Below are 17,287 nucleotides of genomic sequence, written 5' to 3'. Positions count from 1 at the left end.
ATTCCTTTGTGTAGGTTTGGGTATCTATCTGGTATCATTTTTCTTTGGCCTGAAAACAACATTTCTTGAACGTCAGGTCTGCTGCTACAGAATTTTTGTTTTGGTTTGTCCTACCAAGCCAAAGAAATATTTATTTTGACTTTATTCTTGAGAGATAATTTTGCTGCATAAAAATTTCTAGGCTGAGAATTTTTTTTTAATACTTTGTAGTTATTGATCCATCGTCTTCTGGCTTGCATAGTTTTTGCCACAAAGTCTGTGGTAATTCTTTGTTACTCTTCAAATATCTTTTCTCTAGGGCCGCTTTTACGATTTTTCTCTTAACCACTGGTTTTTAGCATTTTGATTATAATGTGCCTTGACATGATTTTTTTTGTTTCTTCTGCCTGGGGATTTAATGAGCTCCTTGATCTGTGGATTTAAAGTTTCCATCAAATTCAGAAAAATTTTCATCATTATGTCTTGAAATAATTGTTCCCACCCCACCCCCACACCCCCAACTAGGATACTTCCACTCTCACTGGTGGGAAGACACAATATTCCCAGGTCTGTGTGAGCTCCAAGAATTGTTCATCCTACTGCTTTTTGGTAGTTCTTTCATAGAACTGGGTGGTTTCCTATCTAGGAAGTTTGCTCTCGACTTCACGCAGATCATACTTCCAGAGACTCACGAGGAAGCTTCTGTGGCTTTTCTAGACAGGTCTCCCATACCCTCTCTGTCTCTGTGCCTCTCTCTTCTTCATGATATTCTGCCCCCAAAATTCTAGCTACCTTGACTTTCCTGAACTCTGACCTCTTTCTCATCAGTTCATTGAGACTGCGGGACTCTGCTTGGATTTCCAGCATCTGTTCTGCAGCCTGTAAATTGTCTCCAGAAAGCCAGGCTGTTGGAAGACTCCCCTGGTTTATGTCTCTTCTATCAGGGATCATAGTCCTTTACTGCTTGTTGCCTCGTGTCTGCAAACCATTGTCTGTGATTTTTTTTTTTTTTTTTTTTTTTTTTTTTACATTCTGGTTGCTTAAGATAGGAGAGTAGATTCAGCCTGTCTTAGTTTTGTCTGGGAGTGGAAGTCCCTTCTGTGTACTATATTAAGTTCCTTTAGCACTTTTGGAGACAGCCTGTGTGTGCACAGTAGTAGGAACGTAAATTGTCTCTCCCAGTTGCTCGATGGATAGGTGGCCCAGTGCTATTTTTGTGCTCACCTGCAAGCCAGCCTTAATTATGACGGCTAAATTGAAGCCAGGGAGATTATGTTCTGGGGCCTGCTGCTCTTACTTCAGTAAAGGTGTGTTACTAGGGAAGAGACCTTGCTGCAGGAAGCACTGACCAGACTTTTGTGCCTTTTGTCTTCCTGCCTGACATCACCCTCCAGTGAAGGACTACCAGCTGGTCCAGAAAGGACAGGAATGCAACGACTGTCAGGCCCAGCTGAGCCAGTACTCCCAGCACTTTGCCTTTATCGCCAGTCACCTCCTGCAAACCAGCATGGAGAGCCATTGTCCTGAGGCAGTGGAGGCAACTTGGGTCCTGTCCCTGGCCCTCAAAGGACTGTATAAGACACTGAAGGTAATGGTGAGCTTCTCCCATTTGGTAATGAGTCTGGCTGTGATTTAACATCTGCGGGGCATTTACATCAAGGAAATGCCATCTGATTTCGATAGATGGTTAACCTAGGATCTTGATTATTTTTAGGAACGTATGGGGTCTTGCAAAAGGATAACTCGAAGGGAAAAACAGGTTTTTCCCAGTAGTTGGTTCTTTGTATTTTTTCAGTACTGTTTCCCAGAACCAGGTATTTACCTAATGAGCACATAACCTTTGAAGATGGGAAGAAACTAGACCAAACCGTTTCTCTCTTCCCTCTGAACCACAGCTCCTCCGGCCCATCAAAGGACAACAGGAAGGGGAGAGGACCAGCATCCTACGGGACTTTGAGTGATAGGCTTGGTGGTTGGGGTGGAAGGAGGGAGACATGTGAGGATATTACCCCTGGGTGGTAACAGGGGTGCAGATGAGAAGCCTTGACTTGTAGGGAACATGGTTCTTCTGTTCTGCCACCTGAGGGGCCTGACAGGGGGAAGGAGCGTTTTTAGGACCCTACCTCCCCACAGAAATAGCCGTGAAAGAAGGGTTTCGTTTTAAAAGTTTGTGAGTGCCTGGACTTTGGCAGAATTAATTGCCCAGGGGACCACAGAAGGAACCAGCAGCCCAGGGAGCCAGCCCTGAGGGGCTTCCAGCTGCAGCCCAGCCCTGAGTGCTTGTAGGGGGGGGATGGAGGCCATGCATGATGTTTGTTGACTCCACGGCATTGGTCACGGTCTGAAAGAGAGAATAAACTTCCTGAAGGCAAAGACCATTTCTTTTTTTTTTTTTTTTTTTTTTTTTAATGTTTATTTATTTTTGAGAGAGAGAGACAGAGACATTGTGAGGTGGGGAGGGGCAGAGAGCGGGAGACACAGAATCCAAAGCAGGCTCCAGGCTCTGAGCTGTCAGCACAGAGCCCGCCCGACACAGGGCTCGAACTCACAGACTGTGAGATCATGACCTGAGCCGAAGTTGGACGCTTAACCGACTGTGCCATCCAGGTGCCCCAAGGCATAGACCATTTCTGTCTCTGACTCCCAGTTTTCACAAGTATTGTTGAGCACCGAGAGCCATGTAGCACTGAACTTGAGAAAAGGTGGAGCTTACAGCCCAGCCTGCAAGACAGACAACACGGAGCCTGCAGGGAAAAGTACCACGAGTCAGAGCGAGCCTTTCTGCGGAGGCGAAATTCGAGGTGGTAGAGAGGGAGTCTGGGCAGAGCGATGTGTGCAGGGGGAGCTGCAGACGCCAGGCCCAGGAACAGGTGTGGTTGTCAACAGAAGCAGCGCCTCCAGGCCTCCCGGGTCGTGCCCGAGAGGGAAGCGAGACCAGAGAAACGGGCAGAGAGTCCACAGTGCCCCGTCCGCCCTGACTGCCACGGGTCGGGACTTCGATTTTCGTCTGAAGACGCTGGGAAGGTTTGGGAAGGCAGAGCGCAGGAGAGGGCCGTGAAGCCCCTGCCCTTAGCATGGGACGTGGCACACGGCGTGTCCTGGGCTTCAGAAGTGCTTGTGGAGGGCGCACTGGGGACAGAGCGGACAGACTCTGGTTAGGGCTGAGGTTCAGAGTCTCATCCTTCCTGCCGATTCTGGAATCTTCCTGACACGGTGGGCTCTGAGATGGTCACCCCTTCTGTGTGGCAGGCTCACGGTTTCGAAGAGACCCATGCGACCTTCCTTCAGACGGATTTGCTGAAGCTGCTGGTGAAAAAGTGCAGCAAAGGAACTGGTTTCAGTAAAACGTGGCTCCTCCGGGATCTAGAGGTAAGGGGTGGGCGTGCCTCCCGCCACCACCGCCACCTGGTGCAGGTGCAGGCTGCCCACCCGCGAGTGAATACGGGGCTAGCCCAGCGCGTGCTCATTCTGTACGGTGGTTGGACCACGTCTTCCGTTTGTGTCCCTGTTGGAAACAGGGACTGTGACACCTGTCCTCCGTGTCAGGGAGGACGAGTTTGATGTCTGTTCAGAGAACACTGGAGAAGTATTCTATGGAAACATGCGGTTGGCCCTTTATCATGGCGATAAAGTGTTTCCTTGGATCATTATTTCCCTTTGAAGCCCCTTTGAGCTAAAATCAGTTTCTGAGTTTGTCCTTGGTTATGTTTATTTTATGTAGGATTTAGTCAGTGATTTTCATCTGGTTACTATTCCTTGTAGGCCTTAGGTTTTTCTTAGTGGAATTACTGTGGTTCTCTGTGGAGTTTCTGGACCAACTGCTTCAGGTCCAAGACGAGCTGCTGCTGTGTGGGAGCTGGTCAGCCACCCGTCTCCGTCACACAGGCCTGAGCATGAGGACACAGCTCTCAGGTCCCACGAGAGGGTTTGCTTCGGTTGCAGGAAAATGTGCCAAAGCATAGTAATGGGGATAATCTGGAAAGCATCTGGGCTCTCAATCTGAGGAAACATTTTAAATTAAAAAAAATTTTTTTAATGTTTATTTATTTTTGAGAGAGAGAGAGTGGGGGAGACGGACAATCGGAAGCAGGCTCCAGGCTCTGAGCCGTCAGCACAGAGCCCGACGCGGGGCTCGAACTTACGAACTGTGAGATCATGACCTGAGCTGCAGTCGGAGGCTTAACCAACTGAGCCGCCCAGGCGCCCCTAAAATTTTCTTATTCTTCAAATAATAGAACCACATTGCAGAAAATTCGAACTATAGGAAAGGAAGAAAAACTTTCAAATTTCGCCTCACACACACAGCTCCTGTTAATATTTTATGTATGTCCTTATTCTAGTTGTTTTCTTTTTTTTTAATTCTTTCTTTAATATATTTTTTTAACACGAAATTTATTGTCAGATTGGTTTCCCTAGTTGTTTTCTTCTGCATCCGTGTTACATGTACAGCCTCGAATGCAGGGTGTGCGTGCAGTGGCCACTCCCTTGGTCACTAGACAGTTTTCCATGTTTAATGGCTGTAAGTGAAACACGAAGGCAGGTTCCAGCCTCATTGACCATGAGTGTAACTTCTTGCACATTTTATGTTATTCCTAAGGCGAGTTATTGCCTGGGTTAAAGGCAGTAGATGTTTTTATAGCTCTTTACCATTCAGCAAAATGAGTTCCAAATACCAATCTGCATCGTTAGCAGCAAAGTTAATAAACACAAAGGTCCCTCGTAGTTTTAGTTATTAGCATTTCTTTGATTACAGGTACAACGGAACACGTTTTCATGTTTTTCTTTTTTTACTCGTCTCACATTCTTTTTGTGAATCCGTACATCTTTTAAGGAGGTCAGATGTTTTCCACCCTTTGAGGGTTAAAGATATGTGTGACATTCCCACCCACTGAACCCCCACACCACCGCCCTGCCTGGTTTTCTGCCCATAGATTTTGTCCATCATGCTGTACTCCTCAAAGAAGGAGATCCACACCTTGGTCGAGCACCCAGGCCTGGAACCGGAAGAGCGAGGGGATCAAGGGGAGGATGCAGAAGGCGTGGTCAGCAGCCCTGGAGAGCCGGAGCAGAGGAAGCTAGATCCTTTGGAAAGCCTGGATGAGCCCACCAGAATATGTTTCTTGGTGAGTTCTGGGGCCGTGGTGTGGACGGTGGAGGGACTCCACAGGATGGATTCCTTTTGCCTTGCACCTCGTTTTTGCCTCTGTGCGAAAATGCCTCTGTCTGACATGCTGGGAGATCACTTCCTGAAGACTCAGTTGGAATTGTGTAGAATCGATCCGGAAGGATGGAGAAGCCCTTAGCACAGTAGTTCTTAAGCCTTTTGAGTCTAAAAGCTTTAGATCTTCTCTCCCGTGAAATACGCGTGTGCAGTCGTGCTCATAGTCTGCAGCCCGTCCATTGTGTCTCCCCGTGGCTTCTGAGACGCGCGCTCTCACAGTCCCTGGGGAGGCGCTCTCCCTCGGATCAGTGGCCGCAGGAAGAGCACACGGGTATGGGCGGGAGGTCAGGAAAAGCAAGTTTAGTTTTCTGGGAAACCAAAAGGAAGTATAGCCTTGGACTTCCGGTGCCAGCGGTCAGACGGGGGCACGAGGCGGCTGGAGAGAAGCCGGCAGCGATGCGGTGGCGATGGCAGCTCTCAACCGTCAGCACTGCATTTGGGGGCCTGGTATTTCTTTTGGCGTTTCCACGCTTTATGTTGTCCTTTGAATTTATAATAGCAGGTTCCACGGTCCATGGTTTAGGGTTTATAATTTTGTTTGCTTTAAGTGATCACACAATATTCTTAAATTATAACCTGTGGTAATTCTAGAAAGAGTTATTTTCTCCCTTTTGCGTTCAGGTGATCCGCGATGTGCGGAAGCACTTTTAAGTTGTCTCTCTTCCTCTGCAGATGGCGCACGACGCCCTCAATGCCCCTCTGCACGTTCTCCGGGCCATATACGAGCTGCAGATGAAGAGGACCGACTCTTTCTTCCTGGAGGTTCAGAAGAGGTGAGGACCCTGCCAGCAACACGTGGGTAAAGACTCCCGGGAGGCCACGACGTGGAGCTGGCCCGTGGTTCTTCGTGAGCGATGTGAGAGCTGACTGCCGCACGCCCGCGTCATCTGAGTGGCGGTCGTGTCCCTCGCGGGGGTGCCAGTTGACGCCGACGCCAAGGTTCCTTTCCTACGTCGTCCTGGGGCAAACAGCGCAAAGCAGGGCCCTCTAGCCAGAGTGTCGTTTGCTTGTTCACCGCGGCACATTATTTCCATGGCGTGCCCCCAAGGATTCTCATAGAATTTATAACGTTCCCTTTCTCTTGCCGGGAAGTTCAGGGCCGGTTCTTGGGCCCAACTCCCACATGTGTGTGCAGCTGATCTCCCCCTCTGTCCCTCATATCCTGGTTTCGACTTCCTGTTCTAACTTTCTTCTGCGTTTTCATCCCGTATTTCTGTTTTCCCGTACGTATTTCTTACGTATCACCTCGAGTCCTTTGTGAAACGAAGCAGGGTACTGCTGGAACTAAGAGACCCAGAAATACCAGGTCAAGGAAGATAGAGTTTGTTTTTCCTCTCGTGGACTGTCCAGGGTGGGTGGGCAGCTCTGCTCCTTGGAGTGGCCCTGTGCCACCAGATGGCTCACCCGTGCGTGCCGCCTCTGTTCCGGCCCGGGGGGAGGGGGAATCGTAGAGAGAGGAGCGCGTCCTCACCCCGGCCGCTGGGGGGTGGACTCTGGAAGCGGCCCGCGTTACCTCGCTGGCCTCCCGTGGGCGCGAGCCCGGCTGCACCGCCGCATCTCGCTGCGGGAGGGGCTGGGCACCACATCGCCGGCTGGGGCGCTGTGTCTCTTGCTACAGCGTTGGGGAACTTTGTTCCTAGGCTCCAGGGAGCGTGGATCCTGAGGGACGCCTTGCATTCTCTGCCGCAAGCGTGTACGTGCACGTCTGCGTGCATGAGTGAATGAGCGCGGTGAACTGGTGTCGCAGACTCGGGGGTGTGATGATGTAATTGCAGAGTCCCAGGAAGACACCTCCCGTCAGTGTCCCTGACAAGTTCCACTGCAGGCTGAACTCTTCCCTTTCGGTACCTCTTGTGCCCATCCTCGTGCCCCTTCTCCGCAGGTTTGATGGGGATGAGCTCACCACGGACGAAAGGATCCGGACCCTGGCTCAGAGGTGGCAGCCCAGTAGGAGTTTGAGACTGGACGAGCAGAGCGCCAAGGCCGTGGACACAGACATGATCATCTTACCGTGTCTGGTACGTTGCCTCCCCCTTGGAGACGAAAGGTCGGCCCCTGGCCCCGCACCCCAGCCAGTGGGGAGGGGCCGGCTGCCGTAACAGTGGTCTTTGGGTTTGCAGTCGCGGCCCGCACGCTGTGACCAGGCCACTGCCGAGTCCAACCCCGTGACCCAGAAGCTGATCTCCAGCACGGAGGGCGAACTGCAGCAGAGCTATGCCCAGCAGCGCCGGAGCAAGAGTGCTGCCCTCCTGCACAAGGAGTTGGGCTGCAAGAGCAGGAGGGCCGTCCGCGAGTACCTTTTCCGCGTGAATGAGGCCACGGCTGTCCTGTACGCCCGCCACGTGCTGGCGTCCTTGCTCGCTGAGTGGCCTGGGCACGTGCCCGTGAGCGAGGAGACCCTGGAGCTGAGCGGCCCGGCCCACATGACCTACATTTTGGATATGTTCATGCAGCTGGAAGAAAAGCATCAGTGGGAGAAGGTGATTGTTTACTAGGTCAGGCTGGGTCCTCGCCCTCACTGTGCCTCCTCTGCGCCCCCACGTTTGAACATGCTTCCTCCGGATGCAGCGGAGGCTGGCCGTGGGCATGGCTGGGCTCTCCCAAGTGCCGGCCCAGAGCGGAGGTCACAGCCTGGGCAGACGTGGTGTGCAGAGAGCGCTCGGCCCGCCGATCCCGTGGAGCCTGGCTCTGCACGCTCCCCGGCCCATCTCTTCTCGTGGCGCCAGGTCCAGAGGACAGGGTGAATTACAGCCCCCGGTGTGTTCCGTGGTACAGGACGCCTCCGGGGTGGTTTGCGTCTTGTTCCTGGAACATCGGCCCCGGGACGCTTGCACCTGCTGCAGTGTAACCAGCGAGAGTTCTGTCGTGAGGAAGTGCAGCCAGGGACCTGTCCGAGGCCCCCGGCCTCTGGGGGGCAGGTGTGGGGTCTGCACCCTCACCCCACACTCTGGTTCTTAGTTTCCAGGCCTCTGGTTCTGTTCTTATTCTTTGATTTGAATTGATTTGATTTTTTTTATGTTTATCAATTTTTGAGAAAGAGAGCATGGGCAGGGGAGGGGCAGAGAGAGAGGGAGACACAATCTGAAGCAGGCTCCAGGCTTGGAGCTGTCAACAAAGAGCCCGACGTGGGGCTGGAACTCACGAACTGTGAGATCATGATCTGAACCAAAACCAAGAGCCAGATGCTTAACCGACTGAGCCACCCAGGCACCCCATTCTTTTCTTTCTTTCTTTTTTTTCTTTCTTTTTAATGTTCATTGACTTTTAAGAGAGAGACAGAGAGAGAGAGACAAAGCATGAGCAGGGGAGGGGCAGAGAGAGAGGGAGACACAGACTCCGAAGCAGGCTCCAGGCTCCGAGCTGTCGGCACAGAGCCCGACGTGGGGCTCGAACCCACGAACCGTGAGATTGTGACCCGAGCTGAACGAAGTCAGGCACTTAACCACTGGAGCCCCCCCCCCCCCCCCAGCACCCCTGGTTTTGTGTTTATTCTTAAGTCAAATCTTCAGCTTTGTCTCGAGAGTAGTGTTGGGGTAGCAAGGCTTCCCAGGGTGCACATACGTGAGGAGCCTCGTCGCAGAGCTGGCCTGGCCTGGGTGGCGGGAGCTGTGGGCACCACCTCCAGCCGAACGGGATGGTTTTGTCACCACCTTACCAGATTCCAAGTGCACAACTCTTGAGTCACATTTACTGCCGCCTTCTTCTTCCCTGTCCCCTTGGCGCCCACATACATCATGTGCCCTCACCCACACACATGCCCGCCCTACGCGAGGACTCCTCAGGATGTGAGTTCATCCTCTTCTCCTTAATTTGCCTGTCAAAGACACCACCAGTCTGTAAGTCCTGGATCTGGCCCCAGCCACACAGCCTTGGAGGTGCTGGCGGCTCTGCTGTAGCCGCACCTCTCATCTGCGAGTGGCAGAGGGGAACGTGGCCTTCCCCACCCTCGCCCCGAGGAGCCCCCAGTCCCTCACCCCCTCGGCATGTGGCCTGTTGTGCTGTAATTGTCTGTCCGCATCCTTCCCCTGCTGGTCTCAGGACTCTTCAGGGCCCGGGACACCCCTGATAGGTTCTGCTGGCTCTCTCAGAGCTCCCAGAAGTGGTGTTCTCCAGAAGGAAAACCAGCATCCCAGTGTACAGGAAGTCCCCCCTCTCCCCACCCCCTGCCGTGAGAGGCGGCGGGTGAGGTCAGCCTCTGTGGTGATGCCAGCCCCTCTGGACAGGCCTTGGGTTGAACTGGGCTCCTCCTCCTCCCTGCCACCGGCAGGCCCTGACGCTCGCTGCTTCGTGTCCCGCCAGATCCTGCGGAAGGTACTCCAGGGCTGCCGAGGGAGCATGCTGGGGACCATGGCCCTGGCTGCCTGCCAGTTCATGGAGGAGCCTGGGATGGAAGTGCAAGTGAGGGAGTCCAAACACCCGTATAACAATAACACCAACTTTGAGGTACGCTCCAAGACGTGTGGCTGGCAGGACCCACGAGGGGTGCTGAGAAGCTCGCCAATGCCCCGAGCGGCTCCCCGCCCCCCACCCCTGCCAAGCCCCAGCCAAGAGAGGGCCTCCTTGGTCCCAAAGCCAGGGAGTCTTTACCACCCAGTCTTTTTTCCTGGTGACCTGGTTTTAATGGGAAAAGTGAGCGCCCAGGCCTGGGGGGGGGGGTGGGGGTTCAGTTTCCCTGCAGCTAGCTCCTTGCAGGGAATCCTTGGCATCTGAGTGTGGGCCTGGGTTCAGCCCTCACTGCACCATCTCGATGACGTGGCCACACCTCGGAGACCCCTGTCCTTCGGTTTAATTCACGTGTGCGTGTTCCTGTCCCGCCAGACCGAGGGCCGGGGAGGGCAGGGCTGACATTTAACCCTCTCACATTTGCAGGATGTGGCAGGAGGCAAACCCTCAGGAGTGACAGAGGTGTCTTTCTGTCCCCTCCCCAGGATAAGGTCCACATCCCTGGTGCGATCTACCTCTCAATCAAATTCGACGTGCAGTGCAGCACGGAGGAGGGCTGTGACGAGCTGGCCATGTCCAGCAGCAGTGACTTCCAGCAGGATCGACACACTTTCAGTGGGTCTCAGCAGAAATGGAAGGATTTTGAGCTTCCAGGTAATAAATACTTGGTCATACGGACTCTTACCATGAAGTACTTAAACTCAGTAATGAGGAGCGCCCGGGTGGCTCGGTCGGTTAGATGTCCGGCTTCAGTTCGGGTCATGATCTCACAGTTCATGGACTCAAGCCCCGCGTCGGGCTCTGTGCTGACAGCTCGGAGCCTGGAGCCTGCTTCCGATTCTGTGTCTCCCTCTCTCTGTGCCCCTCTCCTGCTCATACTCTGTCTCTCAAAGACAAACAAACAAACAAACAAACAAACTCAATAGCGAGAGAAGGGACGTGGAGGGATGTCACATGGGGCTTAGTCTGTCGCCATTCTCTGTTGCTGTGGTGTCCTGACCTGTTTCTGGTTCTTGTGTGACCCAGGAGATACTCTGTATTATCGCTTCACCTCTGACATGAGCAACACGGAGTGGGGCTACAAATTCACTGTGACGGCTGGGCACCTCGGGCGATTCCAGACAGGTGTGTGCCCTGGTCTTTCTGTGTGTAGGATGTCCCTGCCGGGGACGCTCGGGGGAGGGGTAGGTGCCATTATGTCGCGGATCTTTGTTACAGTCAAAGCAGGTACTTTAATACTAGCACACGGCCACCGTGGTGTGCTGTGGTTGGCTGTCCTCTTGCATGGACGGGTAGAAGAGCACCTGTGGGCACCTACAAAAGACCCGTCTTCTCTTGGAATTTGCAGGGCGGTTTGCGAAAGGGAGGAGCTGAAAATGTTGGTCCTATGTTGCTTTTATGAAAGGCAAAATTTAACCGTAGTTACCTCCTCGTATTTGTTAAACATAAGAGTTAATAATTCCGGAGTAAATACAAGAGCTAATCATTAAAATATCGGTGTTTTGTGGTTGTGGGCCAGGGTTCGAGATTTTGAAGCAGATGTTGTCAGAAGAAAGAGTCGTGCCCCACCTCCCACTGGCCCAGATTTGGGAATGGCTGGTGGGTGTGGCTTGTCGCCAGACTGGCCATCAGCGATTGAAAGCCATTCACCTGCTTCTGAGGATCGTCCGCTGCTGCACCCACAGGTGAGCCGCTGTCCGTATGTGAGTCCTTCGCAGGGAGTTCGTGGACAACTGTGAATATCTCCTCCCACTCTGGCTTGCCGTTTCTCTGTACTGGAGTCTGATGAAAAGAAGTTTCTAATTTTGACATCTTGCCGTTCATCAGTCGTGTTTTATGGTAGTGCTTTTGTTGTCCTGTTTAGGCGGTTTCCGCCTCACTCCACCTTGGGGTGGTGAAGGTGCTTCCTGTGTTCTAGAAGCTTTTGTTATTTTTTCTTTCACTCCTGGCTGTACGCTCCACGCGGAATGACTTCTGCGTAGGACGTGAAGTGCAGGGGATCAGGGTTAATTATTCGAATGTGAGTCTCCACCTGACCCCAAAGACCACTTGTCCCTCACCTCACTCCAGCACCCTGTTGCTCACAAAGGAGGTGTCTGTACAGATGCGTCTGTGTCTGGTCTCTGCTGCTCCAACGCTCTTTATGGTCCTGGTGCCAGTACCACGCTGTCTTAACTATCGTTGCTTTCTAATGAATTCGCATATCTAGTCGCATAAATCCTTTGCTCTTCAGCTTCCAGGCCGTCTTGTCTATCTTTGACTCTGCATATCTATATACATCTTAGAATTGGTTTGTTTCTCTTTTTTTCCCAGCTTCGGTGAGGTGTAATTGACAAAGTTGTAACATATTTACAGGCTAGAGGAGATTTCTTGTGTGTCCGCGTTGTACAAGGGCCCCCATCAAGTTACTTAACACACCCAGCACCTCATGTTACCTCTGTTGTGTGTGACAGCAGTTACGCGCGCCTCTCTACGATCCAGTATGGTACGCCGTCATCACCTGTAGTCACCGTGTCATTCATTAGATCCTCAGACCTTACTTGTCTTACAGCTGAAAGCTTGTCCCTTTGACCAGCCTCTCTGTTTCCCACACCCACGGCCTCCAGCAAGTACCTCTGTGTCTATGAGTTTGACTTTCTTTGTGTGGTTTTGGTTTCCACATGCGAGTGAGGTCATCCAGGGTTTGTCTTTCTCTGGCTTATTTCACTCGGCACAATGCCCTCCAGGTCTTCCTTCTTTCTCATGACTTTCCTTCTGGCACATACTCCGCTGTGTATATATGCACCACATTTGCTTTCTCCACTCCTCCATCGATAGGACACTTAGCTTGTTTCCATGCCTTGACCGTTGTGAATAACGGTGCAATGAACATTCGAGTGCAGGTATTGTTTTGAGGTAACAACTGCATTTCCTTTGGATATAAACCCAGTAGTAGGATTACTGGATCATACTGTGGTTCTGTTTTGAATTACTCGAGAAAGCTCCATACTGTGTCCACAGTGGCTGCACCAGTTTGCGTTCCCACCAGCAGTGCACGAGGGCTCCCCTTTCTCCACATCCTCGCTGGCACCTGTTACCTCCCGTCTTTTGGATACTAGCCACCCTAACGCATGTGAGGTGACAGTGTGGTCTTGACTTGAATTCCCCGATGCTGAGTGATGTTGAGCATCTTTTCATGTTAGCCGTATGGGTGTCTTCTTTGGGAAAATATCTGTTCAGGTCCTTTGACCATTTTTAGTCGGGTTATGTGGGGTTTTCTGAAATGGAGCTGCATGAGTTCATTGTATATTCTGGGTATTAAGTCCTTACTGGATGTGTGATTTACCACTGTTTTCCCCCATTCCGTGGATGCCTTTTCATTTGTTGATGGTCCTCTTTACTGTGCAGAAGCCTTTTGTTTTGATGTCGTTCCTTCCACTCGTTTATTCTTGCTTTTGGTGTCCACTCCAATGGCAAGGAGTTTACCTGTATGTGTTCTTGTAGGAGTTTTATAGTTGGTAGTCTTACATTCAAGTCTTTAATCTATTTTGAGTTAATTTTTGTGCATAGTGTGAGAGAGGGATGCAGTCTCATGCTTTTGCATGCGGCTTGTGTCAGGTTTTCCCGACACATTTGTTGAGGTGACTGACTGTCCTTTCCTCGTTGCATATTCTTGGCGTCTTTGTCAATTAATTGGGTGTCTACGTGTGGGTTTATTTCTCGGCTCTCTGTTCTGTTCATCGATCTTTGTGTCTTCTTTTATTCCAATACCATACTGTGTTGATCGCCACAGCTCTGTATTGCAGGTGGGAATTGGGATGTGAGAGGCTTCTAGTTTTGTTCTTTCTCAAGACCGACTTGGTTATTTGGGGTCTTTTGTAGTTCCTTGTGGATTTTAGGATTTGTTTTTCCTATTTCTGTGAAAATGCCATTGGGATTTTGACAGGGGCTACATGGAATCTGTATATTGCTTCCGGCCGTATTTTAACAGTATCCTTCTGGTCCTTGAACGCGGAACAGCCTTTCCACTTGGTTGCGTCTTCAGTTTTTTTCATCAGTGTTTTATAGTTTTCAGCGTACAGATTGTTGATCTCCTTTGTGAAAATGTATGTCTGAGTATTTTACTGTTTTATCCTGTTGTAAATGGGATTACTTGTTTAGTTTCTCTTTCTGATAGCTCGTCATTAAGCATATAGAAATGCAGGTGGGGCTCCTGGGTGGCTCAGTCAGTTGAGTGTCCGACTCTTGATCTGAGCTCTGGTCATGATCTCAGGGTCATGAGTTCAAGCCCCACGCTGGACTCCACGCTGGTGTGAAACCTAGTTTTAAAAAAAGAGGAGAGGCAGCTGGTTTTTCTATATTGATTTTGTGCCCTACGATTTCACTGGATTTATGAGTTCTAACGGTTTTTCTGTGGCGTCTTTGGTGTTTTCTGTAGAGAATGTCATCTGCAAACAGAGACATTTCTGTCTTCTTTTCCAGTGTAGACGCCTTTTATTTCGTCTTCTTGCCTAACTGCTCTGGCTAGAAATTCCAGTACCTTGTCGTGTTCCTTATCCGCTTGTGTATTTTCTGTTCACACACATATGCACATACCCCGTCTCACCTGACGGGGTTTGGGTGGACTTCAGAGCACTGAACCGTCTATGTTGATTCCTCTTCTCTGCGATCCTCCAGTGCTCAGGTCTGAGTGATGTTTCTATGTAGAGGATTTCCATTAAATTAGATTTATCTAATGTTTTTGATGATACCGTAATTGGTGTTGTAGAATTCTTATTCTTCATTGTTTCTGCTCATATATAATTCACTTTTGTGTATTTTCCTTGTATCCAGTGACAGTGCTCTGTTGCTTAACTTGGAGAGCTCACGTGTCGCTATTCAGAGCACAGTCACGTTATCTACAAAGAACCGGGTTTCGTTCCTCCTCTCGGTCCTTAGACATTTTTTTTTTCCTTTTTGCGCTAGCCGTGACCTCCCCAGAGTACTGAGTAGAAGTGGAGGTTAAAGACCCGCTGTCTTGTTCCTCACCTCAGAGGGCAGGTGTTGGCGATGTGTCCCTCACACGCACGGTGTCGGTGCGCCTCTCTAGCAGTTTCCAGGCACACAGACACAGGATGCCGCCAGAGCGGAGAGATGATATTCAAGATAGCACGCCATCTTCTGGTGTAATATGGAGCTGTTATTGAAAAAACAAAGGGCTCTCCGAGTCGGGGAGAGAAAAGGGTGGCACGTTGAGCCCGTCTGCGCGCAGGCAGGTAGAGAGAAAGCCAGCGTGATTGCCATTAGCGCCGTGTCCTCGTGTGCGACAAAGGCCCCTTAGCCCACAGGGGCTGCATTCTGTCCCATTGAGAGCAGCCTGCAGTGAGAACCACGTGGTGGTTGAGGGATGGGCATGAAACTGTCTTCAGACGGGCGGGTCCTTCCCTGCTGCACGTGATGTGCCTGTGCGGTTTGCCGACCTTCCTCAGTCCAGACAGGCCGGGCAGAGGGGGAAGGCAGCCCCAGGGGAGGGGTGGCTGCCAGTGGCCGGATGAGCCACGGATGAGCCACGTAGGAGCGCTTTCCTGAAAGCTCAGCTGTAGAGCTGTCTCTTTAAATCAAGCCAAGTTTTCCTGGTGGTCTGGGAAGACTCGCTCTTCTGGGAGAAAATGATGGGCTCCAAGAGTAAATGTGCAGAATACTTCGTACAGTCATACGTGAAAGAGAAAAAGCAAAATTTAGGATTATAAGTATATAAAGTCATGTCGTAAGGCTCAGAATATCATTTCCTGACTTTTCTTCTCATAAGGACGTTGAACTAGAAACACAGCACGTCCTCCCTCAGAGTGAAACACGCAGTGAGTCTCCACGGAGGCCTATCCAGTGGAAAAGGATTCTGCTCTACTAGGAAAGGGTTCTGGCCCGAGCGACCTCACAACCATATTTCTTGTGTTTCGTGAGCGTAAGATTATTATAGTGGCTTTCATTGCCTTTTAACTGCCTCTTTTTTTCTTGATTGTTAAAGCAACAAGTGTTGCAGAAAATCTAGAAAACGGACAGAGACAACAACTGATAACATTTTTGATATATTTGTTCACTGTTGTGTATAATACAGTTACACGATACCATATCTGCAGCTTTATGCCTCCTTTTTTCCACGTAACATTTATCTCGAGATTTTTCCACGAGGTTCTTCCTAACAACCGTTTAGAGGCATGCCGCTGATTTACAGGCCTGGGCTTCGGGGTCTCCTGCATCCTTGGAGTCCTGTTCTGAAGTTTAGGTTCTGCCCCTTTCCCTAGTTGCCACTGGTGGATATTTTTGGCCATCTGGGGGGACAGTGATGACTTTACTGGGTGTGGGGGGGAGTCTGTCAGCTGGCGTCTGTCTCACGTCTCACCCCCTCCCGCAGCGACCTCTGTGATCTGACGCTGCTAAAGCCCCTGTGGCAGCTCTTCACGCACATGGAGTACAGCCTGTTCGAGGACGTGACACAGCCTGGCATCCTCCTCCCCCTGCACCGCGCCCTCACGGAGCTCTTCCTTGTCACTGAGAACCGCGCCCAGGTGAGCGGTGAGGGCCCTGCTGGAGCGCCCCCGCTGCCCGGGCTGAGGGCCGAGCCCTGGGGTGTCGTCTGGGTCGCGGCAGACCTGCGCAGGGGGCAGGCGTGGCCTGAAGTACGCATCCTCACCTCCGTCCGGCCCCCCCGGAATGCTGTTTTGTCAGGCCTAAAGCCACAGGGGAAAAACTGCCCCGGGTCAGTGCTTGACAGTAGTGAGTTCTGGAAAATAAAATGGACGGCTTCTTCCTTCTCCCTTCTCCTTCTTCCCACGAGCGTAGTAGGCTCATTGAACATGTGAGATGAGAAGGTCTTTCCCAGTTCTTTAGCTTACCCCTCATTTTCTACATGAGGAAACCGACCGGAGCACCCTATGGATGAGTCGGGGCAGAGGGCTCCCCGCCCCCGCCCCCGCTCCCCCCCCCTTCCAGAACTGGGCACCTGGCTGCTCCCGGTCCAGCTCCTCCCATGGCTCTCGAGTGAGGTAGTGCCGTGAGGTGCCCGCGGAACCAGGAGCGATCACCCATGCGGGACTCCGTGGTGGTGGGAGGGTGTCCCCTGGGTGGCGGTCCCCTCCAGCCACAGCCATGCTCTCTCCGCAGGAGCTGGGGTTGCTGCAGGAGTACCTGCTGGCCTTAACCACCGACGACCACCTTCTCCGCTGCGCGGCACAGGTATGCCTCCCCGTGGCCAGATGGCCCCATTGCCATGGACGGAACCCCCCTGGGGTTCACCCGGGGCTCTGTCCCAACCCCATTGCATCCTTCCAGTGTCCGAGGAGGGAGCTGAGCCCCTTACTCGGTGTCCTTCATATCCAACCGTGGGCTTGGAACACGCTAGCAAGAATTTGTCTTTGAAACCAAAACAACCAATGCCTTAAATTGACAGTTTGCCTGAAGTTTCCATAGAGTTAGATTTCAGTTTTTTCCCTGGTAGGAGAACCCCTGACAGTTTGGTCCCAGGACACCTTTCCACTTTTCAGTTATTGAGGGTCCCAAAAAGCTTTCATTTGTGTGTTGCACGTATCGATACATACCATTAGAGATTAGGTTTTAAACTTAGAAATTAAAACACTTAAGCACTTAATTATCACTTTAAGAAATAGTAAACTTACTCCGTGTTAACAT

General features: G+C 51.4%; 1 protein-coding gene across 4 annotated transcripts in view; it reads left to right on the top strand.

Annotated features, from left to right (window-relative positions):
- Window positions 1–17,287, top strand: part of ZZEF1 (zinc finger ZZ-type and EF-hand domain containing 1) — a 102,177-nt gene that overhangs the window by 81,298 nt on the left and 3,592 nt on the right. For all 4 annotated transcript variants that reach the window (XM_078437950.2, XM_078437948.2, XM_078437949.2 and 1 more), the window contains exons 43-54: window positions 1,374–1,567; window positions 3,229–3,348; window positions 4,911–5,102; window positions 5,873–5,973; window positions 7,083–7,218; window positions 7,321–7,680; window positions 9,500–9,643; window positions 10,129–10,297; window positions 10,670–10,768; window positions 11,163–11,328; window positions 16,014–16,167; window positions 16,763–16,834. In XM_078437950.2, the coding sequence (XP_078294076.2) occupies window positions 1,374–1,567; window positions 3,229–3,348; window positions 4,911–5,102; window positions 5,873–5,973; window positions 7,083–7,218; window positions 7,321–7,680; window positions 9,500–9,643; window positions 10,129–10,297; window positions 10,670–10,768; window positions 11,163–11,328; window positions 16,014–16,167; window positions 16,763–16,834 (1,907 nt within the window). The remainder of the gene's footprint in view (window positions 1–1,373; window positions 1,568–3,228; window positions 3,349–4,910; window positions 5,103–5,872; window positions 5,974–7,082; window positions 7,219–7,320; window positions 7,681–9,499; window positions 9,644–10,128; window positions 10,298–10,669; window positions 10,769–11,162; window positions 11,329–16,013; window positions 16,168–16,762; window positions 16,835–17,287) is intronic.

Source organism: Panthera onca, chromosome E1 (genome assembly GCF_046562875.1).
Source record: "Panthera onca isolate mPanOnc1 chromosome E1, mPanOnc1 haplotype 2, whole genome shotgun sequence".
In the NCBI taxonomy this organism is placed as follows: domain Eukaryota; kingdom Metazoa; phylum Chordata; class Mammalia; order Carnivora; family Felidae; genus Panthera; species Panthera onca.
This window is presented reverse-complemented; position numbering and strand designations above follow the sequence as displayed.